The sequence below is a fragment of the Erigeron canadensis genome, chromosome 3 (assembly GCF_010389155.1).
Source record: "Erigeron canadensis isolate Cc75 chromosome 3, C_canadensis_v1, whole genome shotgun sequence".
In the NCBI taxonomy this organism is placed as follows: Eukaryota; Viridiplantae; Streptophyta; class Magnoliopsida; order Asterales; family Asteraceae; genus Erigeron; species Erigeron canadensis.
Genome location: NC_057763.1, coordinates 40330670 through 40356763, shown reverse-complemented (window position 1 = coordinate 40356763; position 26094 = coordinate 40330670). Strand labels below are relative to the sequence as shown.

Genomic DNA, 26094 nt, shown 5'->3' with positions numbered 1-26094 from the left:
AAGTAAAATATGCTTTTATCAGATGCATAAAGGACTCCATAAGTTGTCAAGACAACGGTAGCTTCGGCTATCACTCTTGAGTCATTTGCTACTATCACCGTCATAAATTCATAATGAACAAAAACAGATATACTTCTTTAACTCATTATTCTTACATGTGTTTAGTGTTATAATTTATCTTTCAGTATAAATGTTTTGTCAAACTCATCTTCATACATGTATTTAGTGTTATAAGATATAAAGATTATGTAGAAATATATTTGAATATTTTTGTAAGCTTCTTTAACTTCCTATGGCTATGAAAAAGATTATTCATCAGCTTCGTGTTCAATTATTTGTATAATCGGGACTAGTCGGGATTGGTACCGATATCCCGGTCCCGTCCCGGTATGGTACCGGTACCGGTACCAATTCAAATGGGACCGGGATCGGTACTCACTTTTGGTTAAATTTGGGATTAGTACCGGGACGGTACCAGTCCCATGCCCATCCTTATTAATATCTGCTTCATATATATCATATATAAATCTATCTCTTTAGGGTAGTTCCTAACAATCAATATATTGTATGCTATTGTGATCGAATTATCCTTGTTATGCCTAGCTATAGATGGCCTAAGGATTACTAAATACGAGTACATTTGCTATAACACTAAACTAGATGCCTATTAACGGTATAAAAATCTAAGGTTGGAAAATGATCGGCATCTTTGTGTTTGACCCTTCAATGTGGAGTTGGGTATTAGATTCTGAAAGAAATATTGGACTTCATAATACAATTAATATTGTAAAATTGATTGGACGATAATTGTTTTTTTCTTTTTTTTACAACATCTTTTGTTTTGGTTATGAGGTAGAAAGAAGAAACCCATTTAAGTTATGTTGATTCTTACTTCCTTTTTTTTAGTCTTAAGAGGACATTAGCCCATTAAGTACGTCAAAATAGATAAAGCCCAAAATAAAGGTAAAGACAATCAAATAAACTGTTTCATTATTAAGTTATCAACAGTTAAGCACAATGGTCCAAAAATAGATCGAGTTATTTCTTTTGCATCAAAATTGCGCAGTCGACTAAAAGACTGGATGTATCATGGAGTTAATAGTATAAAATACTTAAGGCCCTATTCTTTTTTTACTTAATAATTAAGAACTTAATGCATTCAGTCAAATTTTATGTTCTTTTTTGACTTAATGAACAAAAATAACCGTCAATTACCTATTTTTTACTTAATACATACAAACATTATTTATACATTTATCCACTTAATACATTCAACACTTAATGACTGAAAAAAAAAACGGACTTCATGTATCTTATAATAAATATATAAGATCTAACTTGTTAAGATGTAATAATGAAAAGCTCACGAATTCAAGTATTATATATAATAAAAAAAATTTGGGGTATTATTATTATTTTTTTCCCCTCATTTATAGCAACAAGTCTCTTTATGTGAAGAGTGAAGTTAAGTTGAGTGTGCTAGTGATTCGTCAATGATATAAATTTTCAAATACTATAGATTGGAGTATAAAATATTTCAAAACATGAACTTGAGGTTTATTTTTACATTGACTTTTGTCCAATCGCCCAAAATGACTCCCGAGTCTTTTTATACACACCCGTAAGAATTTTAATTAGATTATCTTTTGAAAGTTGACTATAGTGTTCATAACTAAGGTTAAACTCACAGTTAATAAAAAAATTTGACTTTAATTAACACTTAATTTCTAACTTTGTATACAGCTTAGAATTCTTGACATGGAAAGCTAGCAATAAATTAACATGAAAGTCTTTGTGATTAATTGATATCTTTGATGTTTATTCATAGCTAGTAAGCTTAATATATGGAATTATCTAAACGAACCTGCTCCATTATCCTATTAGCTAGTGTTATAATTCATCTTTAATTGCTTGAAATTTAATAACATCTAATTATATTTGAGAGTTATAGTTGATCACCTCTTATGTATATCTACACTACTCTATAAAACAAACTACCCCTCCCCTTTAAGTAATTAAGATTTTAAAATGACCATATATAATACTCTTCTCCTTTATTCATTAATTTAAATATCTTCACCTATTTACCTATAACACCTTTAATGAAATAAATTACAACATAAATCCTCCAACCCTTAAAGAACCACAATATTAACCCCTCTTAAATTAATTAGATTACATTCACCACCACGTCACCACCACCGCACCGCCGCACATCGCCGCCACCACTGCCGCCGTCGTCACACCTTCGTCGCTACCATCATCACCGCTAAATCGTGCGGGCATCCGTATAGTATTTTGATAGAAAAATCCAACCGTGAGCACAACGTTTAATATATATGAAAATAAAGTAAACAAGTAGCTAGCTAGTCTACTATAATATATAAATTCTACTTTTTTACGAAAAAAAGAAAAAGAAAAATCAGATTAAGTAAAAATCTATTGTAATAAGTTAAGGGATAAGTATCTTGTAATGTAACAAACTTTGAACGAATATCTATAGTAGGAAATAACTAAAGTTGTATGTATTGTATGTAAACAACTCGAAAATAATGTGTATTGTATGTAAGAAAATGTATTCAACCAATGAAAATCAGACAAGTGGCACCTCTATATGGTTGCCACGTATGTTATCTTACATACAATAAACATTTTTTAAAGTTGTTTACATACAATACACAAAACTTTATTTATTTCCTACTATAAACATTCGTCCAAAGTTTGTTATATTTCAGGATAATTATCCCATAAGTTAATTTAATGCAATTGGCATGCAATCGTTCTTTTAAGTTTTTGGTCGGAACAACATGATGGACATGTGTTTTAACATTTGTTACTTTTTCCTAAAATTTCCTAGTTAGATATTACTAAAACCCTTTTGCATAAAACGATTGCTTAAAGTAACATATATTGTGGTTTCTAAAGCCCAAATGAAATGATTAAGTTGTACACTTAAAGCACACGACAAAATGAAAATTCTAACAAAGCTATCTTGTTTGAATCAAATTGACCAAACAATATTTTGTTAATTATTTTTCAACATACATATGAAAGTGGTTTGTAATTTTGTATTCCCCCACATATGGTTAAGTAGTAGCATATAATTAAGAGTAGATACACTGGATATATATGCTTGAATCACGTTTTGTGTCACAACAGATTAATTGTATATCTTCTGCATTGTATAATAGAAGATAGTAACAACTTTAACTTACGGGCAGAATATATAAATATATCACATGTAATTGGATCTCGCAAAAAATCAATTTATGTCATGTTCATGATCTTCTCATGCTTCTTCTTGAATGACACTACAAGTCGTATATATAGAGCTTTTGCGCGCTACTCGTATATATTACAGTACCTTCCTTGAATGATACTACAAGAATATTGACATTCGACAAGGAAGTTCTATAGCAAGGACACCATGTCCTCAATAAAGTCCGCTAAAAGACAAAAGAAGCTAGCCTAGTTGATTTTCTAATTTGACCAGACATTTAGCAACAACTATGTCCTCATAGGGATTTTTCTTGTAGTGTGATAATTAATTCGTCGCGTATTCCAGATTGATCATATCCTTCGTGAAACTATATATAACATGCCAGAAATGATGTAATTCAATATGATTATACATACATACATCTTTAGCTTTAAGTACAACTAGCAGATATGATAGCTTGTTTTATACTGTAAATCAATTTCAGTTACGTTGTCGTCACTTAATGTCATACGATGAAGATGATCGAACAACATTAATGTGATAACAATTATATCCGTTAAGTCATATAATATGCCTAAATCTATCGTAACATGAAACATCATATATATTGTGTTATAGAGTTCTTTAAAAAGTAATAATTAAATTAGATAAAGTGAAATTAATAAATCATTACAGCCTTAAAATTGTCACCAAAACAACGATGGGAATAACAAATACAGTATCAGTCTAGGATTATCCGACAATATGAAAAGATTAAAACAAATTAAAGAACTAAATGCAACCTTAACAATTAATTAACGTTGTAGTAAAATAAAAAAAATGCACTACTAAAGTTTAGTTTTAATACATATGCCAATGATTTTCCATGATATGATGTTTAATTGGTTCGAAATCTATTGTGAACCACTCTGAATAATATTCATAATGGAAAGTGCCATAGCGGACAGCTGAAAAGTTGCATCATTTCGCTTAGTCAATGGCGAAATGACACCCTTCTTGTCTTTGAACCCGTCTTCGCAAGTGGTGGTCGCATCCATAACCGAACTTATTTGCACATTTGCATCAAAATAACGTTTGGAATTGTAACTCTTCATGGCCTGTTTGATAGCCGGGATAGCGTCAGAATAAAGCTCAAAACAATCATTCAAACACGCTTTCACGTAAGGATCAAGCTTTTTGGTGTTCTGAAGTAGTTGTTTGATGTAACACCTAGTGTCGGTAACGTTATACCTTACTAGCCTAATGGACATCATGCCGAGGCCTTTAAGGTCCGCACAATGGCTAGCCGGTGCAGCTTGGAGAGAAGTGGTGCAAAATTGGAGCTTGACATTGGGGTCTTGTAGTGAGGAGGTTTTGCAAGTTTTGTATATGAGATCTTGGCCATTAGTGTATATAAAGAATAAGGAAAGTGAAAGGGCAAGAAAGAAAGATGAAGAAGAACTCATTTTTCTTGTGGGATGTCAAATATGGACAATGTTTCTTGGTTTTCTTGTGAACAATGAGAGCATTTTATACTAGGAGAAGGGGTGTGTGTAGAGCAAAGCCAAAGATTAAAGGATCTCGAGGAAAAAGGGCATTCGATTTTTTTTAATGAAATAGAAACATAGAAAGTTAGAAAAGAAATACTAAGATTTACGTTAGGGAGTAGAAAATATAGAGGTATATTGTAAACTTAATCATAGAGTTCCACTTTGTAAAGAAATTTAGTTTATGGAATGTATATAGATCATCATAAGTCAAAATAGTAAGTGATGAAGATCCGTGTAGTTTTGTGAACAATGATCAACCAAAACTTTTTCTTTCTTAACAACTAATTTATTCTAAGTTGCTAACTATTAAACTATTTCAAACAATATTACATTACCTCATGCCAAGGATTCAAGTATTGAACCTTTGTTATTACCCAAAAAGACAATGACTTATTGATTTGTATCAAATGGGATAACCTCACGTTGATAACTCAAAATTCAATTTTCAGTTAAAGGTGTATAGTCTCGAACGAACTACCTTTCAAGTCACTTGTCAAAACAAAAAAAACTACCTTTCAAGTCAATAATTTAATGAAATTTCCAGTTCAATAGCGAGTGGTATTTTAAGTAACCAACTCCATATTTGACTTTTTTTGTAGGGTTAAATATATCTTTATCAATTTACAGTATCCTAAGAATCAAGAATATATACTAGACATCAACTAATATTTCATCTCAAAAATCTCAAGATTAAAATTTTTGAAAATTTGATATATACATTAGTAAAATTAATAATGGATTATATATATCATTATTTATGAAACTAAAAAGGATGTTTAATAGAAAATATCAAAAACTTAAATTTATCGTGAAGGTATATATGTATAAGCAGATGCGGTACTAGAAAAAAATCACAGAGGTGGCAAAATTAAAAAAATCCGTGTAATATATATATATATATATATATAAAATGACAAAATCTATAAAAATTTATTTAAATCAATAAAAATTTGAAAATACATAACAAAATCTAAATTTTGAAGGGAACATTTGCCCCCTTTGACCCTCATGTGGTACCGCCCTTGTGTATAAGAGAAGGGATAACTTATATGATCTTTAATATCATGTAAATATATAATGTTTTACTAAAAACTTTAAATTAATTTAAATGACTATTTTAATAAGTGTGAAAATTGATATAAGTATAACACGATAATTATTTTCCCATATGCATAAGGAAGTGATATTTTTACGATAGAACTTTGCAATCTATAACAAATATATAAATTTTTATATATAAAATACAACGACATGACGTAAGTATTATTATAAATGAAAAAAATGTGTTATTGGATATCATTTCCCATATACACGACATGTTTCTTTAGACGTTAATCAACACAAACCCCTCAACCCCTTTTCCCCAAACCCTCCCTTTCTAAAAACCCACACCTACATACACACAGTAACAGATAAGAAATACCAAAAACAAAAATGGCAAATTTGAGAACATCAATGGATGCATCGTTTTATGACCTGAACATAGCAACCCCTCAAACACTGACAGCCTCTGCAAGGTCAATTCCTGGTGAACCAGTCCCTTTGGATGGAGCATATTCAAGCAAACTTCTTAGAATGCAACAATTGTCACTTTTGGGAAGAGGCTTTCCGTTGGGTCTAATTCCTTCTTTTGCTCCACCTTTATCTTCACATAATAAAGATTCTGCCTCTTTATCTCTTCAGACTATCTGGCTCAAACAACCTACTGAAAATTGGTAAAAATATATTGTAAAGTTTTTATCTTTTTTGTTTATCTTTGTCGCTTAAAATGAATTGTTGAATACCCATTTGTTTGCTTTTGTTACTTCTTTAGGTTCTTTTTGTGATTTTGAAAAAAGTTTGACTTTGTGAAAGTCAAAGTTGGAATTTCAAGGGTTTTATGTGATATTGGTTTGGATTAATTTTGGAGAATGTGTTTTAGGTCTTTGTTACTGTGTTTTATGAAGTTAATGGTATCAAATATGTTCATAATATTTTAAGGTTTGTAAGTTTTTTGGTAAAGTTTACTTCTGAAAGACAAAGTCTTTACTAGTTCTTTCATGAGATTATTTTAGTTCAGTTTCCCCTTTTGTTGAGTGTTTAATACTTTTTCGATATGTCTATAAAGATACATTTTTTGGTAATTTTTTGCATACTGTCACATTTCTATTCAGTGTTGAAGGTTATTTACTGTGATTATTGTCATGTGATGTGAAGGTGGCTTGGACTGGTTGGGCAGCTTCGTCCAATAAAGCTGTTATCTTCGGTTAAAGCGGAAAGTTTTCGAGCGGATTCGGCTATGCCTAGATTTAAACGTGTTGTCAAGAAGTTTCTTGACAAATCATTCTATTCTCTTGGTTTATTTTCCCACTTGGATTTCAGTGAATCCACTTCTCTGTTGGTAAATATTGAAAGGGATGGTCAAAGTGAGAATCGACGTACCAAGGCCGTTGTCTTCCACAAGGCAAGTCTATTTTTACGATTTCAATTATTTTTTAAGGCAAATAGAGAATATGATCATTAAACATTCACTGGTTACAGTGTATTGGTGAAGATTTTAGGGCTAATTCAATGAAGCTACCAAAACTTTTATGTAAATTAGATTGACTAGGCTAGATGTACTGTGCAGATTTGGTGAAATAACTCGTGTTGATGCTCTTATTATGTATGCACGTAAAATAACCAAGAAAATATCATGAACTCGTCGTCATTTTATCTATTTTTATTGTATTTGTACTTTTTACTGTGAGCCTTGTAACAAAGGTGGAAACTTGGGGATTGTATGTAAGATGATGGTAGATTGATATTAGCTAAATAGTATCTTATTATGTATTTACTTATATTCAAAGTTTTTCTGGGAATATTCATCAAGCTCTTGTGGGATACATGTCATGGCAAGCATGTTTGAGTTCACAGGGATAAAGATTTCTATTTGCGAGATAAAAGAAAGTGGCCGAGAACAATAAGAGGGATATTATTTTATCTCATGGCATAGACAATAAGCAGTGATTTTGAGTGATGTTTACATGATTTGGAGATTGAACAAGAGTAATGTTTTTAATAAAATGAAGTACTAGGGGTTTCAGTTAAGTGGCTCATGCAGGTAGAACATTTCCTGTCTACTTATTAACAACACTAGTCTAAACTGTATGATCTTATATTTATATCTCCAATAGGACAACTGAATTTTCTACAAAAATTAGGTGGGTGCCTTGCCATAACTTTACATCATGATATTCTCTACTTTCTTTCTTATGCCATCAATAAAATCTTTTGGCTGCAACTCTAAATGATATTAACATATCTAAAAAGTATCTTGGGACTCCTTTTAGCCATTTTTCGTACTCCCCTTTATCGGATGTTGAGTGAAAAGAAAACGAGACCAGATTATTCAAATATTATATCTTGCTACTTCCATCCTTTCGTGGTTCTTAAGGAGGTACTCTGCAATTTAAAAATGATCATATGTTATGATATCGAGAATCAGATTCAGATTGCCATCAGTAATAAAACTGGGTGTTTAAGATAGTATTGGATGACTGTTTGGTGTCTGAAGTTGTAATAATCAGATGTTTGAGTGTGTTGGAAAATTTAATTACCTAAGAAGTTAATCGATAAAAGAACCAAAAAGGACTGTATTGAGAACATTCTGTCAAATGGGAGTGGAAGTCTCTCAAATAATGTTAAAAATTTGCTAAATGGGTAATTATACCCTTAATTAATCACTTTTATTGCTGCTGGTACGAAGCAGAATCTTTTTATCCTTACATCCCTTACTAAAAGTTGTTACTTCAGAATCCAAATCTGTATTTACGTTTTTGTATAGTGTATACATAATAAAAGCATTACTTTTCTACACGTAGTTCAGCTTCCAAATCATGATCTTACTTTAGAAGCTGCTTGGCCTGAGCTTTTTGTGGACCGCAATGGTAAATACTGGGACATGCCTGAGTCAATATCACTGGACTGCCTGTCTCTTGTGTCTGATTCGGGTTTACGCTATCGCTTTGGCATCCATAAAAATGGTGGTTCTACTAAAGCACTTGACTCCTTCGAAGGTGAAACTCCTGCTTCTTTGAGACCAGGAATTTGTGCCAAAACTGCCTTTTCGTATGAAAAGAGTAGAGACCTTTGGAGAATACCAGAGACAAAAGAGGATCTAGGCATAGTCAAGACCAAAAAGGGTGAATTCCGGAACATGGCCTATGATTTGCGTATGAAAGAACCACATGCTGCAATATCCGGAATTTTTGGTAAATATCTCTGACTTTAAGCGAATGCATACTATGAATTTTGAAACAATGCTGCCTTTCTCATTATTTTCTTACGTGTCTTGCACTTTTCTTTTCTTTAGTTAGTGGTGGCAGAATGGGCTAGTTGGGTATTCAGTGATAATGGGTAATTTTAAACAGGTCAGGCTGACCTGTGACATTGTCCACTACGTCTAAAAGGTTTTATAAACAGTCAGTGTGTATAAATACGACTGCAAGTATCATATTACTTCCATAATTATGTGATTTTGCTAATAAAATAATTTCGGAGGTTTTAGTGTTAAAACAAAAGTACACATTTGGTAATGCTTAGACCCATTTATGTATTAACCATTTTTTGGTGAGAACCACGAGAACTTCTAAACTATGTATTATATCAGTAAAACATAATAAAAGTTCATATGAGAACAAAAAAATTTTAAAAACATCCAAAATACGTGTTACTTGATCTTTTCACATGTAATTTTGCATGTTTTTAACATTTTCTTTTTGTTCTCATATGACTTTTCAAATGTGAATGAACTAAAAAACGTGTGATGTAATATATAGTTATAAAGTTGTCACGGCTCTTGCAATAAAAGGGTTCTCTCATGAACCTTTGTCCCTGTTACTCTTTTAGAAATAAACCATAACCTGACCCATTCCCAGCCTCTAGTTAAATCATAAGATATTTATCAGCGTTTTAACTCAACCAAAATGGTAGGCGGTACCTGCGAGGCATGGTTAAGTGGAAAGGAGTTAGACACTTCATCTGCCAAAAGAAGTCCATTTGGTGCAGATCTATTTGGCTCAGTTTGTTTTGCTTTGCAACATGGAAAGTTTAGAAAACGGTATGGCGACCTAACACGGTTTGATGCTCGTTTAGACATGTCCTCTGCTTCAGCTCTAATCAATGGCTTTTCAAATACTTCAAAGTCTTCTTGGGCTTCTCCCCAACTAAATTTGATCCTACAACAGCAGGTACTATCTTTGCTCCAAAACAAAAAAACATTCTGTTTTACTTTGAGGTAAAATTGTCGACATTTAACCTTCAAATTCAGATTTCTACCTTGTTTGACTATAAAAATTCATGTTTCCTTTGGACCTTCAAAAAGTGAGACCTGCAAAATGCAAACCAAAAATGGTTTTTAACATATATTTACATTCTCGGGAAAACCAAAAAACGTTTACAGTAAAGAAGAAGTAAATAATGGTTATAAGGTTGTGATTTTTGACCTTAAAGTTTTCACGTTTTATAATTTGGTTTATGAAAAAGAATGCGATGACAGATTAACTTGAATGAGCCAAAGGGTCCAAACCTTGCATAACATAGTTTTGGTTTTAGGGTTGTCATTAGCAAAACCCCATATGAAGTATTATGTTGTGAAGATAGAAAAGTCCTGTCAAATGCATTTTGCTTTTGTTGTCAAATACAATTGTTTACGTAACAAAAGGTTGGTACTGATTTGGATTAGGTTCCTGTTCTGGAGCTTGTCAACATATTTACTTGCAAACTACTCTCAACTGACTTTTGACATTAACTGACTTTTATCATCCACATTAAGCATCAATGCATCAGATCTTACTTCACGTGTTTAAATAGTTGGTGTCTGTATTGTGAGAAAATATAGATTGGATTTGGAACGCGGAGTATTTGAAAATTGTGCTCATCTAAGGCTAAATGTGCTATTAGTTCTACTTCAAATTTATCTTAATTCGAGAAAGTTTCAAGAAACTTACTTCACAGGTTAAAATAGTTGGCAATGATCTTTTTAGAAACCCTGTAGCAAGTGCGGTTTGAAAAGGTACCCCTTTGAGACTTTGTTTACATCTGTATATGCAGGTTGCAGGACCTCTTGTTTTTAGGATAAATTCAAAGGTTGCATTTGGGTCTTCGAGTGGAGGGTGTGGTCCACATATAGAAGATGTAATATATAGCTTGAATTACTCAATGAGGTACCTGGCATCTGGTAAAGTGGTAGCTTGGTATTCCCCAAAGAGAAATGAGGGGATGGTTGAGATGCGAGTTTTCGAGTTTTAGGTACAATATAAGTAAGCCCTCTTTTATATATGTTTTGGTAAGAAGTGGAAGTAAGTAATTTTCGAGGCGTAGGTATGCCATTGTTGAGTTATATTAGCATCTTATTTTTTGTTGGAAGTTCAACTCTGTTGAAGATGGGAAGATCTTAACGTTAAAGAGCACAAGCTTGTTGTAGTTCTGGGGATATCAGTTGTCATGGATTATGTGATTTGATGTAGTTTCTATGAAAGCCTAAAAATAAGTATTGCTGGTACCAAAAGAAATAATACGGTCTCTCTCTCTCACTCTCTCTCTGACACCCACAAGTAGTCTTCCATACCTTGTCATCTTTTGCCAGAATAATGTTGAAATGCAATTGAATTAATGTTTTGAACTAAGGTCATGTCTGCAACATGGGTGTGTTACTTGTTTATGGTCTTTTACTTACGGGGAAAGGTTAATTAGGAGTCAAAACCGATTGTTGGCCATGTGTCTTCATGAGTCATTGATCGCACAGATGACGATCTTGACCTGACTTAAAAGTGCATTGATTTAGTTTCCATTCGAGTGATTCAAATAACTTCACGAAGGTTGATCAAACAGATTGAAAGTTGTTTGATATGTGTTCTTTGATACATATAGCCCTAGAGTTTGCTTCATTAATATTTCGTTGACTTTGATTTAGGCTCAATGTCTATAGAAAACATTCTATTAAATTTCATATTTCATTAACTTTAGCCTCCTTGTCTTGGCTATATATATTATATACATGGACAATTATCATTAATATATGCTTCCATTTACATTTTCTGTTAGAAAGCATAAAATGTATTTTTCAAGTTACTGTGTCATTGTTTTAATCAAATTTGTAGCCTTTGGAACAAAGAATATTGTTCTACTTAGTGTTTGTGCTGTACGCCATATATGGTTTTATGATGGATTCTGCAAGTGACTATCCACAATAGACTTGTAGTATTTGACATTAACTTGGTGTTTACGGCCGTTTTACAGAAAAAGATCTCCCATTTTGCAGACTAACAAACACTAATTACTACTTATCTCGATGATTCATGTCCATACAAACCCATGAATGACATCGGGAATAATGTTGAAGATTATGGAAACATGCTCCAAGTAACTTCATTGCTCACACCATATTGTTTAGTATAACATCTTGAACCATGATTATCTTCTCTATAATTTTATATATTATTGACAACAAACCAACAATATAACAAATATTAAAGTAACTTACAACATAATAAAGCTTTTATCACTTGGCCGATTCCTTTCATATGTAACCAAACCTTGAGAAATCTCAACAAAACTGTACATCCTGTATCAATCCATAATGCCTTTCCCTTGGAGGCAGACGTAAGAAAACCATATAGGGTTTGAGCTCAACCACCGTGCACCCTAGTGCACCATGTCAACTCGGCTATAACAAAGGTCATAAGTAGACAAAACCCCAAGGGTAAATAAGAATGTAGAGATAGAATTACCTTCCATGAATCATAAATAATATTGTTTTGTGAGTTCAATCTCTAATATCTTCGTTTGTTTTTGTAAGGAGGTCTTCCAACTCTTGAATTTGTTTATCCTTTTCTTCAATAAGATCGTTTGCTTTTTGTAAGGCTTCACTATCATACTCTGCTTGTTCTTCCATCATCCTTAAAGATTGTAAAGCTTCTGTATATAATGCAGCTTTTTCTTCTTGTAATCTAGTAATCATAGCCATTGCTTGATTTGTAGCCACAGCAGAAGCGTTTCTTTCTTCCTCTAATTCTCTATACAATGCTCCCATAAGTCTTTTATCGTGTTCAACTTGTCGTTTCAATCTATCGACCATACTTTCTCCCTCAATCTCACTCAAAACGCTTCCATCTAATGAAAGATTGGACTCGTTTCTTTCCAAAGAGATTCTGCTTTGAAGGAAATGCATACTCGTTAACTCGTCACTGTTAAAAGATAGTTTGGGACTTATTAGATTGTCATTAGATCTATGTGGTAAAAGGATTTTTAAATCTTCATTGGCTCTTGCTGAAGAATCTTTGAAGGACCTCTGATCAAGAAGCTTCCCAGAGAGTTGTCTTGCTTTAGTGCTTATAGCAAGCTTATATGCATCGCCAAGATCCAGATAGTTTGATACTTGGTGGCCATTTGTAGTTGCAGATGGATCACTTTCAGTCATGGGATCCTTGATCGGTTCATCTTTTCCTGGTGGACCAGATACAAAAAGACTTCATGTCAATAACTAAGTTTTGGTTAGTACTTTTGTTGATGATAGCAAGTTTGCCTTTTATTTCTGGAGGCATATTCAGTTTTGATATTCATTATTAGTAAAATTTATGTAAATGTTAAAAAAAAGAAGGTGAACAGTAGACCTTTTAGATAGTCATGCAAGGCTCAGTTGATGTCTGAAAACCCTAACCAGCCCACAAAAACCCGCCCCAAAGCGATAGAATACTTTTTATCATCTCCATTGCAGATGAAAGGTGGTGTTTGGATGTGCATTTTGAAAGTAATTATGTAATATTGGAAAGCAGGTTTCTTGCAGTTAGCCAATTATAATGAAATGGATAATACAAAACAGATTATTCGACTCCTAATAAGCAGATAATCATATTAAGAAGTAAGTTACCAAACAGTAGACACACATGCTTAGATACCAAATTCAATGCCAAACACTCTTTGAAAAGGAGATCGAACTTACTTGTATCTAGAAACGGATCAACGGGAGTTTCTACATTATTGGACGACGGAAGTAGAACCTCCTTGAGGGAGATTTGCTCAGTAATCTGAGACATATCTTCCTTACTACCCTGCCATTTAAGTTCCTTTGAATCACGTGTTGCAACAGTTGTATGCCCATTATGAAGATAAGGAACTTCAAAATGTGAAGCGGACTGCAAATGATCCCCGGGAACAAGAGCATGGGCACTTCCATTATCAGAAACAGGGTGTTCTAATTCATTATCAGAATTAACATCAACTTTCTGATATTTAAACTCTGAGGAACTGGCAATATGATTCTCTCCAATGTGGGAAGATTTAAAAGATTCAAGAGACTCATCCACAAATATGTTTTTTTCATTCTTAGCATGCTCCCCATTCATTAATAGAGATTCAGAATCATCATAATGAGCTGTACTTGCAGAAAGCAGGTTTTTCACGTAGTCTTTTGAAAGATATTGGTCATTGCAACAACCACAGATTCGTGAACCTATAGAATCACGGTTGCTATCTTTATGTAAGGGGTCAGATTTCATGTTTCTGACTAACAATCTGAGAGTTTCATCATCCAACTTGTTACTGGCAAATGACAAAAGACAATTTTCACATATTCCATGAGGATCAACGAGTCTATCATGAACATGGCAAAGAACTACGGAAGATATCTCGGATTTGTGATGATTACATATCGAATCCCTGTGGATTCCTTTATTATCCCTGGCTAGAACGTGATCATATCTTGAGCAAAGTAGACATGGACCTTGAAGTTGACAGTAGGATGCAAACTTTGCGATCAAATACGTGAAACATGCATCGATGAATAATAAAAACATTAGCAGCCATTCAGAAACTGCAAACTCTAACGCCTTTGAAAGATTGTGGAAATAGTTTGGTGACTGGAAAGAGGAGTTATTCTTCGTACCCATTTCAGATATGCTGGTTTCAAAACAGATAACAATTCCAGAATCACCCTAAAAAATAAGTTTCAACAATAAAACAAGTAAATAAAATGTGATTATAAAGAAACTCCCAATTACTGTGATATAAGATTGCTTATTAGGTTATTGAGTTTCTTTTTTTGTAAAAACTAAAAAAGCAATAAGGTAACCCAAATAAGCTTATGCACTTAATTGGGAGCTTAAAAAGCTAAGCATATGAAAGCTAACAAGTAATAACATCCAATATCGTTGTTGTAATAACATAAATATGTGCAGAAGGAAAGTCGGCAAATATTATTAAGATTTCAGTTATAGATCAATACCTGGTTTATACGAAGATCAAGATTCGAATCAAATGAAACACTATGAATCAAATTTGAGATAAATTTCCAGCGTATGTGCACCTTGTGTGTGTTTCTGAATGAAAGCTACCTAATAAAAAATTCAATCCAAATTGATGTATAGAAATGAAGAAGAAAGTCGGCTACCGAAAGTTAAAGATGACTAATTGTAATTGGTTGTTAACTTTCCAGTCAACTTGTTTTTGGACATTATATATATCAACTTTCTAATTTAATGATATGAAAATTGATACTCGTATATTCTATTAAAAAAAAAAGGACATTTTAACCATTTGATCAAAGATATTTAGTAAAGTTTAATGATGAATTAAGGAATTATACTTCAACTTATTAAAACGATTATATTTTAATAACTTTATCTAAAAAAAAAAGGTTTACTTTTAAAAATCTTAACCGGTTCATATTATTTTTGTAACTTTTATATGATGGTGTTGTATAATATTTTTATGCTTCGGAGAATGTTTGATAAGAATATTAATAGTGTAAGAAACTAAAATAAAATGTTAATTTGTCTTTTGAAAATTACCATGCATAACGGTAAGCATTAACCGATAGTTTTAAGGCTTCATTCTTGAGTTTTTATTTATTAACCGAAAGTTTTTAAGGTTTCATTCTTGAGTTTTTATTTTGAGGGATAAGAAAAAAAAAACTTTAATATTGAAAATTTTTTTAAAGGAATAAAAAGTTTAGGGAAAGAAAAGTTAAGGCATTTTAATTCTAAAACTTCTTACCAAAAATGAGATGATTTGGAAGGAAAGTGTTATAATCCATTAGAAATTACTAATACACCCTCCAACCAAAGTTATAAAGAAAATATTAAGTGGGGCATGATTGTAAAACTTTTTTTTTTCTTTTCTTTTCCCTTCAAGTCAAGAATGTGTTTTTTGATATATATATTTTTTCCCCTTTCTTCCACTATCCAATTTTAAATAAAACTTGAGAATGTAGTGTAAGTATTCTTGGGGAATGAGTTAAGCATACAATGAATTTTTCTTTGTTTTTGAGTTTTTCTTAGTGAGTATTGATTGAAAGTTCAAATTTTAATTTAAATCTAAAAAAGGATTTTTTAAATTGGAGTTACATGACGGGTTTGAACTAGTTAATGCTATCTATTTTATTGGGTGTATGAAGTCATTTTCACTAGCCAGACTACTAATGATGGTCAGCCGAGTTGATCAGATGCATTTTGGATTTATCGATGATAAAACTTGATTTTTTTTCCGAATACTTATAAACGTGTAAACTTTACCATTATACGGTGAGATTTAGTATGCTTTTAAAATTCATCATTATACGGTAACCGTAAGATTTCTGTTAAACTCAAATGCCTAGTTGTCATTTGCTAGGTGGGACCCGTATTTCCTACTTTTTGTCCAGAAAACCCTCCCTCTTGCAACCCTCAATCATGTCTACCCTTTTCTGAAATCCAAAAAATTACTACACCTTTTACACTGGATAAAGGCTGTAAGAAAACCTCCTTTCTTGAAATCTCGTAACCTTTTTTCTTCTACATTCTTGTCTGCATTGCATTTCTATCTTACTTCATCTCAGGGTTTTGATTATTATTGCAACATTTCAAGATGATGATAAATTTTTACTGCTTCCAATGGATAATTGCTTTGGGGTTTGTGCTACTTGCTGCGAGTGTTTCTTCCAAGAATCATGGTAAAGTTAGTATTTTTATCTCATTAAACGTTGTTATGATTGTGTGTTTTGTGTATCTTGGTTTCCCAGCTAATATTTGTGAGAGATATTTTCTTTATTTTTGCTTCTTGTGAACTTATGGATAACTGACCCATAATCGATTCCTCACGGACTTCTTGTGAACTTTAAGTATAGCTAAATTAGGTTTCAGATTTCCTAATAAAAATGAGACATTGATAGTGGTAACCTTTTTTCATAAGATATGTTCATATTGTGTTACCAAAACTACACAAAAGCTAAGGGTGCGTTTGGTTGTATAAAATGTTTTCTAGTTTTTCATTTATAGTTTTCTAGAAAATTACAAGGGTTTTTGTTTTCTAGAAAATAAATAAAATTTTTGAAAACACGCTCTAATTAAAAAACTAGAATACATGTTAGAGATGTGAGTGGAATGAGAGGAATGAAATGAAAAATGAAAATGAAAAATAGAAAACAAGAAAAAGGTGTTTTCAAGTTTTCTATGGAAAAATGGAAAACTTTGTTTTTTGTTTTCTTAGAAAACATTTTTAGAAAAATATGATTAGAACGCGTTTTCTGTTTTTCATGTTTTCTTGGAAAACAAAAATGGAAAACAAGGGATGTTTTTTACAACCAAACGCCCCCTAAAGTTTGTAAATCTTATCTGAAATATGCTAATACTGCCAGGCCAAAGACTGCTTGGTATTAGTCTCATTTTATATATACATTCAGATTCTTTTGAAGAGTTGTATTACTGCTTCAGACTTTAGGAATGTAGGAGCACATGAGATAGAATATTGTTTACGTTAAACTGGTAAATGAAATTAACCCTCGATTCAGTTTTGCTTTTCAGTAGGGTATTAACAGTTCAAAAACTGTCAAATTTTTACTGAAAACATAGAAAAGCTAAAGCCTTTGCTGCATATGTGACTATATAGTTTGTGCGATTGAGTGTTGGGTTCGAGATCAGTGATAAGCAAGTCTTTGGTGGATTGACATGTGTGAGACTAAACTGAAATCAGAGATAGTTTTTTGAAGTTCATTGTCTGATTTCGTCCAAATTTGTGTAAAAGTTAATCATTACATTAAAGCAATCAAAATGATCTAACAGTTTACCTCTGTATAAGGTTGAGCTGAAAACCAAATGAGTAAAAAAATAATTTAAAAGATAATTTAGACGATTTAAGAGACACCACGGATCATGACATAGGACTATAGGAGTACTGGTGTATGTGGGTTTTTATCTCTAATGCTTAAGGGGGTGATTGGATGTGCATTTAATGAGTGTTAATAGTGATGTACAAGAATCAAATCTACTACTTTTATTTTAGTTTTGATCATTAAACTTGCATTACATTAAGAGACCAATATAGCACATGCATATACACATAAAGGACCCATAAAGACACCCTACAATCTACCAAAAATGCTCGATAGCTAGGTACTGATACTTGGGTAATCTTACTTTTAAATGTTTCTTAGAACTTGATCATTTTGATCCTAATTTATCAGAAGTTCAAAACTGAACTTGCCAGATATTGCAACATCCTCCATTTTAGCTTGTATGAAACCACAATTTTGAATCACATTAATCAGGTGTATTGCATATTTAACCACCGCTAATATACTACAGTAAATGATACCAGAATTTATGGGATCCTTTAATAGCACCCCATGTCTCAGTTTATGTTCGTATGGTTACGTTCAACCTACTTACCTGTTTTTTGCTTCGGTTTCAGCTTTTTGATTGTTCTTTTCAATTCTTTGAGGTGAAATTTATCCCCAGTCCTTACAATTATAAACTCTCTAACTTATTTGGGAATTTTCCAAAACCCGACAATTCAAACAAAAAATGAACATCTTGTCACAGACTCACAGTGATCAATTTATGTTATGCTTCTTGATATTACAGGAAATCAAGCAAATAACCTTGTTGACATGATCAACAACAACCGGACATCAAAAAGACTTCCCCAGTTAAACAACAGCCCTGGTCTTGGCTGCATGGCCTTGCAATACATAAAAGAATGCAGAGCCAACTGCAGTCAAAACAACACAGTGAACTGTAAACCGCCAGAAAGCGACTTCACAGAAATATTTGCTCCAGATTGTGGGGTCGAGCTTCCTACATTTGGCACAATCTCGGGAATTATTGTAGGTTGTCAACAGAAGCATCTCGACCTTCTAGAAGCCTTCTCACGCGTACTCATCAACAATAACAGAACTTTGTCCCTTATAAACAACAAGACACATACTGAAGTTGGAGTTGGGATTATACGGGCAAAAAGACATAAAGGTCCCTACTTTTGGTGTGCTTTATTTAGCAGCAATGAAAGAAACACTTCTTTTGTTCTTGAAGATCTTGGCAAAGGGATTGAGCAAAAGGAAGGGTGTTATAGTGGGACTGGGATTTCTTGCAGCTCAGGGGAGCGAAACAGTTATTTTGTATTTGTGACCAATTGTGTTTGGACATTGATTTTTTGTTTTCTTGTAGTAGGTAAAACTAGTTAAGTTGAATGATCTTAATTTGAAGTATCTGTCTTTCATTAGACTACAAGAACATTGGAAACATTATGTTTGTCCATCTCACTGGTCACTACTCACTAGGTGCCGCAAAATTGATGGGATTTGCCACAAGTTAAATCATATCAAAAATTAAAATTGCACATTACCAGCCAAGGTGTGGGTTCTAATCCTATTGGGAGCAAGTGTTACACTGAGATGTGTGAATGTCTTTCAAAGAAACAAAAAATAGTGTGTTCGGGTGTAACATGCAAACATCTTCTTGTCTTCTAGCAATTTTTGGATCTTATGAACTTATGAGCTAAATATGATATAAAAATCAAACTCATTACATCATCATGGCACATTATGGTTTGCAAGGTACTAGCAATGTCTACAAAGCCAGAAATTTACATTCAGGGTGGCCGGACAGGAATTTATATTTTGTTGGTGGGTCAATCAGCGTTGGACAAAACTAATTACTTAGAAATAGTACTAGATATATGAAGTTTTATGGATACTGTCGGTCATGGCCAATCTTAGCTTCCATGTAGTTCCACCATTGAATGTCTAAAGTTTTCTTTCAAGGTACATGCTTGTGTATTTCAGCTAATAACCAGAATATTAGTGTCGTGAAACAGACTAGATCAAGAAGGTTACAAATTCAGAAGATGTATCTAAGTCTTCAATATTTACATACTATGTTTCTGTGTGTTTACACGTGCATATATACAATTGCAGCATCAAACTGGCAGTTCTGAGCTCGAGACAGAAGCCTGGGAGGTTGCAGGGGTGTCACAAACGTTGCACCTACATACTGGACACACACTGAAGCACCACGACAAGTGTAAGAATAACAAGAGAAAAGGGAACAAGTTGCATTTAGAAGTAGGAATATGGACCAAATTACTTATGCATGGTCGATTTGGATTATATTTTTATCTTAAGTGTCAAATACATCCGCCTAAGAATGAAACAGAACAAAACTTGCCCAGTGTATATCTTTCAGTGCATAAGTCTAAAATCACTTTACTTGAATATATAGATCATCGTTGTAATAGCAAGGCATTAGTAATCATAATTAACACAGATTGTTAATTTATAAAGTCCACCCAACTTGACCCAGACAAGTATTATTCATCTCAACCATTACCCAACCCACACATTTTTGCCACCTCTAACAACATTAGAAGGTTTATTCCAATTTTTCTCATTAATAGAATACAGATTGGGTTGGGAGGTCATATGGACCAAGGGAATATTTGAATGTGCCATTAACATGACATTGCGATAATTTCTGCGCAATGCCGGTAAAAAGACTTTCCAACTATTCTAGGTTTTAGATCAAATTATGAGGTATATTTTCGAACTCTTTATAATAAAGCTAAAACAGATAGCTTGTAAAGCAAAACAAAAGTAAGTTATTTCGGTATGAATACGCCTTTAGGACCAACCCCGCTAAAAAGCCAGAACCAAACCAGAAATTATTTGATTCTCAGTTTTCTAACTCTTTTCAAGATTTGGTTTCAGTAAAGATATGGGAGTGGAAAATACCCGTTAACTTCTTTAAGCCATTTGTCGACACAAGGGGCATGATATTCGTGTTGACATGGAAGAACCCTTATTTTATCTCCTTCCTCATAATCAACCAAACATATGTAGCACCTGTTCAATAATTGCTTTATATTTGAATCGCACATGTGGCGAATTTGCTAGCTTTGCGAAAGGAGAAAAACCAATTTTAGAAAATCAATTGTCCAAAATGTCAAGGACTTACTGTTGCACATAGTTTGGGCCGCTTTCAGATGCATTCATCTTCTTGTGACTTTTAAGGAGAAATGAATCTACAACAGACTCTGGTGCAGGTAGTGAGAGCATCGGCATTGAAAAGGATAAAGGCTGCCTGTGGATTTCATCCAATACCTAGCAACACAGGAGAATGCTGACTTTTAGTTACTCAAGAAGTTGTTTTCGTTTAGTATTGAAGAATGTAGATAACCAACAGAAATAATGATTCCAATAGTTGTGAAATTACCTCAGACAACGCCTGAGCAAGCAAGACCACACGCGATATACTTCCAAAGGAAGCAGTCTCTTCACCAACGAAAGACCGGCCACATGAGCATCTACCTTCACGGTGCAGCCCAGATGCACAAAATCTAGTTTGGTGTTCGTGCTCATCAAAGCTACCTAAACCTCTTTCTGACATCTACAAATAAAACCATGAGTTTCTCTTTAATTAACACAAATAAAAGACTTTAAAAGTTAAAATTTGCAACAGAATAATCTTGCGTACAGTTTGATCGTATATAATACAAAACTTTTCACGACGGAGAGAGGTGGGGAAGGGGGTGGTTCCTCAATTTATTGGGGTAACTTCCTTCTACATCTGTTCCTTTGTGGTTGTTGGTAAGAGGTAAAAAGAGATGAGAAGTGGTATTTGGTCTTTGATGATTTGACAGCTTACCAAATTGTGACATTACAACCTAAATTCACTAATGAAATATGAATTTTTGAAGAACTATATCCTTCTAAGAGCATTTTTCTTGTCTAGTATGAGCCAACTATCTAATATAAAAGTCGTGTTCAAGTAGGGTACGTTGCCAAAACATGTTGTAATAAAGGTCAAAAATCAATCAAAAACTATACCCAACCCCGCTGGTGGCTGGGTATGGGGAGGTGAGATGCAGTAATACATGTGAACCTACTGCATAACTTAAGTTATGAATTGGCCGATTTAGGTCATTTATATATTGGGTCAAGCAGCGAAAACAGGAAAAATATTGAATAAAAAGAGAGCTATTAAATGTGTCAAACGTCCGAAGAGTATATGATGCTAAAACCACAAAACATTATAAAAAATATTAGGTTATTGTAGATTTGTAGAGATTATATAAGTTATCACGAACTATTTCCAAAAAATATTGGACAAAAAGTATTTCCAGTGAGCCCAACCATTTGAGCCACCCAAAAAATCCTTTCTGTCTGTTACACAACCCGACCATTTTACAAGTTCTAACAAAAAATGAAAGTGGCTGTGTGTGCGAGCATCTAAGAGCACATACCTGTGATCTAAAGCGCATTCGCTCTTCGTTTCTACTTCTAGAATAACCATGTCCACGCCAATCACGACCAAGATCACCACTAATATCCAGAAGCCATCTATCACGGGATCCTAAATCATCCGCAAGTCCCGTTGTTAAAAGAAGTGCTGGAAAATCACTTTCCCTTCTATAGCTACGTCTCGAAGAAGCAGCCCCAAAGAGTCTCCCACCATTCCTTCTTGCTTCAAGACTATCAAGATCAGAAACAGCACCTGAGGACATATTGGGAGACACACTCACTGTATCAACAACAAGGATCCCTGGTCCAGAAGTTGTCAGACCACTTCCAAACATCCGAAGGCTTAGGAATGAATCCGAAAGAACCAACAAAGCCCGTGTATCAGAATCCACATTTCTAGTTATATCACTATGAGTTTGCCCTGAGTTTTCATTGGAATCAAGATTTTCTTGAATTATACTGTCAGATGAGCTCAAACTACCATCATTCACCACACTATGCGAGTCTAAAGCAGAAACCAAGTCTGGCCCATAATTCCCAGAGACTGCTTCTTGGATCGGTTGGCTTTCATAGGAAGTGCTAGCATTCTTTGTGCTGCTATTACAGCTTTCAGATTCTTCGGGTTCTGTCTCAGAGGTTTTAGAGCTTGTGCAAGCAGGTTCAGAGCCAAAGATAGAAGAAGACAAGCCTGCAGTGCTTATAGATTCGACACTAGTAGGAGGAAGATTTTCTATAGAGTTTATTGGTGATTCCAACTGCAAGTAATGGATAAAATAGAATGTCAAATACCAAAAGATCAAACACAAGATCAGTCAATAAAACTGATTAATGTACATATAAACAAAAGACGCATCAGCCATAAGGTAACCTGTTATAGAGCAATCAGCAGGGAATCTTACCGTGACTGCTTTGGGACAATAGAAATTACAAACATACCCTTAGATGCCGGAATGAGTCATAACCAAATTAGAATCATACCCTTATGATGATGGCAACCTTATTTTGACTGGGTGGCAATCTAACAGAAGAATCACACAAGTCAACACGACATAATAAGGTAATACCAAGAATTATTGGTTTCGTTGTTTCTAGTCTAAACCTCGCACTATATCTTCAAAAATTAAACTACCAGTTTTCTCTTACTGTGAAAAAACAAAAATCCAATGCAGAGTATATTATGTGCATCAATGCCAAAAGCCACAAGGCTATATTTGCAAAATTGACTTAGTGTATTCAACTTCTATAATTTCTATATATGAAAAGCTAATATTTTCATCTTGAAACAGAATCAATTACAACTTATTCCTGAATCCGTCACATTGTCACATAATTTAAATCCATAACTGACTTAAGTTTAACCGGATAGCAGATAATTACCAGTTTCATAGGATGCTTGGATGTAGGCATAAAACTAATTACTGCAACTTAAAATGGTCTATATACTTCTACTAACCAAATTTGAGTAACTTCTACTCCAACTTTGAAGGATGTTTATCTTTTTGAAACTTCTTTCGGGTTAAACCACTAGAATAGCAAGGTACTTTTCTGATTGTCCCTTTTTAACCACCTTATTTTTCACATTTCACAAACCTTCCAATTTCCGAAATTTGTCCCTTATATCCCAAGACGCAAGTATGGTCAACCAGTAAAATGTTGCTTGTAAATTGTAACTATGTTTCCCTAAAAAAGATTTAGCTTTTGACAGACATCAGTGGTACCTTATTTCCGGGCCGGACACATATTGTTAAAAATGGACAACATTCGTGCGAAACCATATAACAAGAACTATTATCTAATATCTAATATCTAATACTATCTTATACAACATTTTGCTCTTTTTTCAAATCTCAATTAAGTAATTGAACTACCTAAATTAACCCTCTTCTTTATCACTAATTTAAACATCTCTACCTAATATAACTATAATACCCTTAAATTAACCATTCACTCTCTCATCTATAAATCATTTTATTCTTCTAATTCATTCAAAATCTTTTATCTCAAAAACCGTATATCGATAAATTATAAAAAATTATATGGGTGTTCTTAAAATTTCATGCTCTTTCATTAGAGATGTCATTCGATATACTTTCGACGAATTTTTAAATCCAAGGGCGGAGACCGTACAGTTAAGGCATTTGGCTATCATACTCTATGACTTGACCTATCACCCCCACCATCTACCATTGCAACGCGCGGGCACTATCTCTCGTCGTTATAATAGAAATAACAAAAAAAAAGGAGTTTAGCTATCATCTAGTTAGTCCTCACAGCTATAAAAACCATATAGATATAGATAGATTTCTCATAATTATTTAACCAACAAAAGAAGTTTCTTGCAGTCAAACACCCTAAAAATGATTCCAATAATAAATCAAAGCATCAACAAACAACCATCAAATTAACTTAAAATGATAACGATAAATATATAGTTATAGATATATACCTCTAAAATAGGGGAAGGAGAATTGTTGGTAAGACCACAAAGTAGTAAAGAAGATATTTTTCGTTTAGTTCGATGGATTCTCGATGGCTCAGATGATTGACCCGGACCGATTCGACTACTGCTGGAACCCATTTCAGATCACACCACCCAGATTGATTATCGCAGGTTTTAATTTTGTGTGAATAACAATTATTGAGCAAATTTAAATTTTTTTAAGGAAAAAAGACAAGAAAAAAAAAAAAGTCGTCGTGTTGTCCAAAATGGGGATGAGTTTCGTATGATGGTTGGTAAAAGGAATTTCTTCCTTCTACTATGTTTCACTTTTTACCCCTCATTCTTTTGGAATTTATCTCTTTGTATTCTAAACTTTTTCTATTCATTAGAGTCGAGAATCGAGATTTTGTAAATATAAAACTCCCTTTCTTGTATCACCAAACTATCACCCATTGCATTAATTTAGTTTGTTTGCAATTGTAACTTTTTTGATACTCGTATAATATTTTTTGTGAGATTATCCAAAAAGGTCAAACATCTTATTAAAAAAAAAAAGTCATAATAACCAAATTTTCCTTTTTTGCCCTTTGTGATTTTTTTATATAAGTTGCGATTTTACAATCTTAATCTTAATATATACTATAAGATAGTTAAATTAATGACTTATTAACCAATCAAATCGTTCAATTTCATCAAATTGAGTTTCGTTTATGTCATCATTTAGATTAACTATAAATTAAAAATCCTGATAATCATTATCCAAATATATTATTATATTTATATTTATATTAATTTGTAGAAAAAGTCTCATTAATTTATACTTTTTTGTTTTCCATCAATAATTTATATTTTTTAGTTCTCAATACTTAATTCATATTTATTTTTAACCATCAACTTGAGATAATTTTTAAAAATTTACAATCATTGAATTAACTAAAAAAATTTCAACATATGAAATATTGTCTACAAAAAATTGTTTCAAAACTTAATGACTTATTAACAAATATTATATTAGATTTTTATAAACTAAAAATATTAGTATTTACTTTAAAATTTAATAGAAACATAATTTAAACTCAAGATACATATACCAAACATAATAACAACTGACGATGTATAACATCCTTATTCTAAACATAATGAGAATCATAGAAAATGGAACGATCATGAAACAAAACAAAATTTAATAATGATAATATCGTAAACCCCATGTCCAGTATTGGACACGAGTCTAAAATCTAGTTCTTAATAAGTTGAATAGTTTGATATATTTAAGATAGTTTTAAATTATTTAGATAAATCCTCATAATGTATTTTTTATATGTAAAAAAAATGCTTTTAACATGAATATATGATATGAAGTGAAGATATTATAAAGATTATGAAGAGGGTTTTT

General features: G+C 32.9%; 5 protein-coding genes across 6 annotated transcripts; 2 read left to right on the top strand and 3 right to left on the bottom strand.

Annotated features, from left to right (window-relative positions):
• Positions 1–3911: 3911 nt before the first annotated feature.
• Positions 3912–4686, bottom strand: LOC122594404 (putative invertase inhibitor). The gene has a single exon (XM_043766867.1). It carries the CDS (start codon positions 4663–4665, stop codon positions 4114–4116), a length of 552 nt encoding a protein of 183 aa, XP_043622802.1. The 5' UTR covers positions 4666–4686; the 3' UTR covers positions 3912–4113.
• Positions 4687–6069: 1383 nt separating this feature from the next.
• LOC122590956 (protein TRIGALACTOSYLDIACYLGLYCEROL 4, chloroplastic) lies at positions 6070–11392 on the top strand. Its single transcript, XM_043763131.1, has 5 exons — positions 6070–6464; positions 6946–7192; positions 8597–8981; positions 9703–9959; positions 10822–11392. The coding sequence occupies exons 1-5, from the start codon at positions 6184–6186 to the stop codon at positions 11017–11019; spliced, it is 1368 nt and encodes a 455-aa protein (XP_043619066.1). The 5' UTR covers positions 6070–6183; the 3' UTR covers positions 11020–11392.
• Positions 11393–12183: 791 nt separating this feature from the next.
• On the bottom strand, positions 12184–15176 carry LOC122590955 (myosin-binding protein 1-like). Its single transcript, XM_043763130.1, has 3 exons — positions 14993–15176; positions 13712–14702; positions 12184–13215 (listed from the first exon to the last, which is right to left on the bottom strand). Exons 2-3 carry the CDS (start codon positions 14655–14657, stop codon positions 12536–12538), a joined length of 1626 nt encoding a protein of 541 aa, XP_043619065.1. The 5' UTR covers positions 14658–14702; positions 14993–15176; the 3' UTR covers positions 12184–12535.
• A 1256-nt stretch (positions 15177–16432) lies between these two features.
• LOC122594110 lies at positions 16433–19262 on the top strand. 2 transcript variants are annotated; one of them, XM_043766584.1, is made up of 3 exons: positions 16446–16495; positions 16583–16696; positions 18606–19262. In XM_043766584.1, exons 2-3 carry the CDS (start codon positions 16612–16614, stop codon positions 19202–19204), a joined length of 684 nt encoding a protein of 227 aa, XP_043622519.1. In that variant the 5' UTR covers positions 16446–16495; positions 16583–16611; the 3' UTR covers positions 19205–19262. The 2 variants fall into 2 exon arrangements, with proteins under 2 accessions (XP_043622518.1, XP_043622519.1); XM_043766583.1 differs by having other exon boundaries at positions 16433–16696.
• A 463-nt stretch (positions 19263–19725) lies between these two features.
• On the bottom strand, positions 19726–24944 carry LOC122592798 (E3 ubiquitin-protein ligase RLIM-like). Its single transcript, XM_043765110.1, has 6 exons — positions 24705–24944; positions 22261–23013; positions 21231–21404; positions 20973–21118; positions 20750–20860; positions 19726–20023 (listed from the first exon to the last, which is right to left on the bottom strand). The coding sequence occupies exons 1-6, from the start codon at positions 24834–24836 to the stop codon at positions 19939–19941; spliced, it is 1401 nt and encodes a 466-aa protein (XP_043621045.1). The 5' UTR covers positions 24837–24944; the 3' UTR covers positions 19726–19938.
• Positions 24945–26094: the final 1150 nt, after the last annotated feature.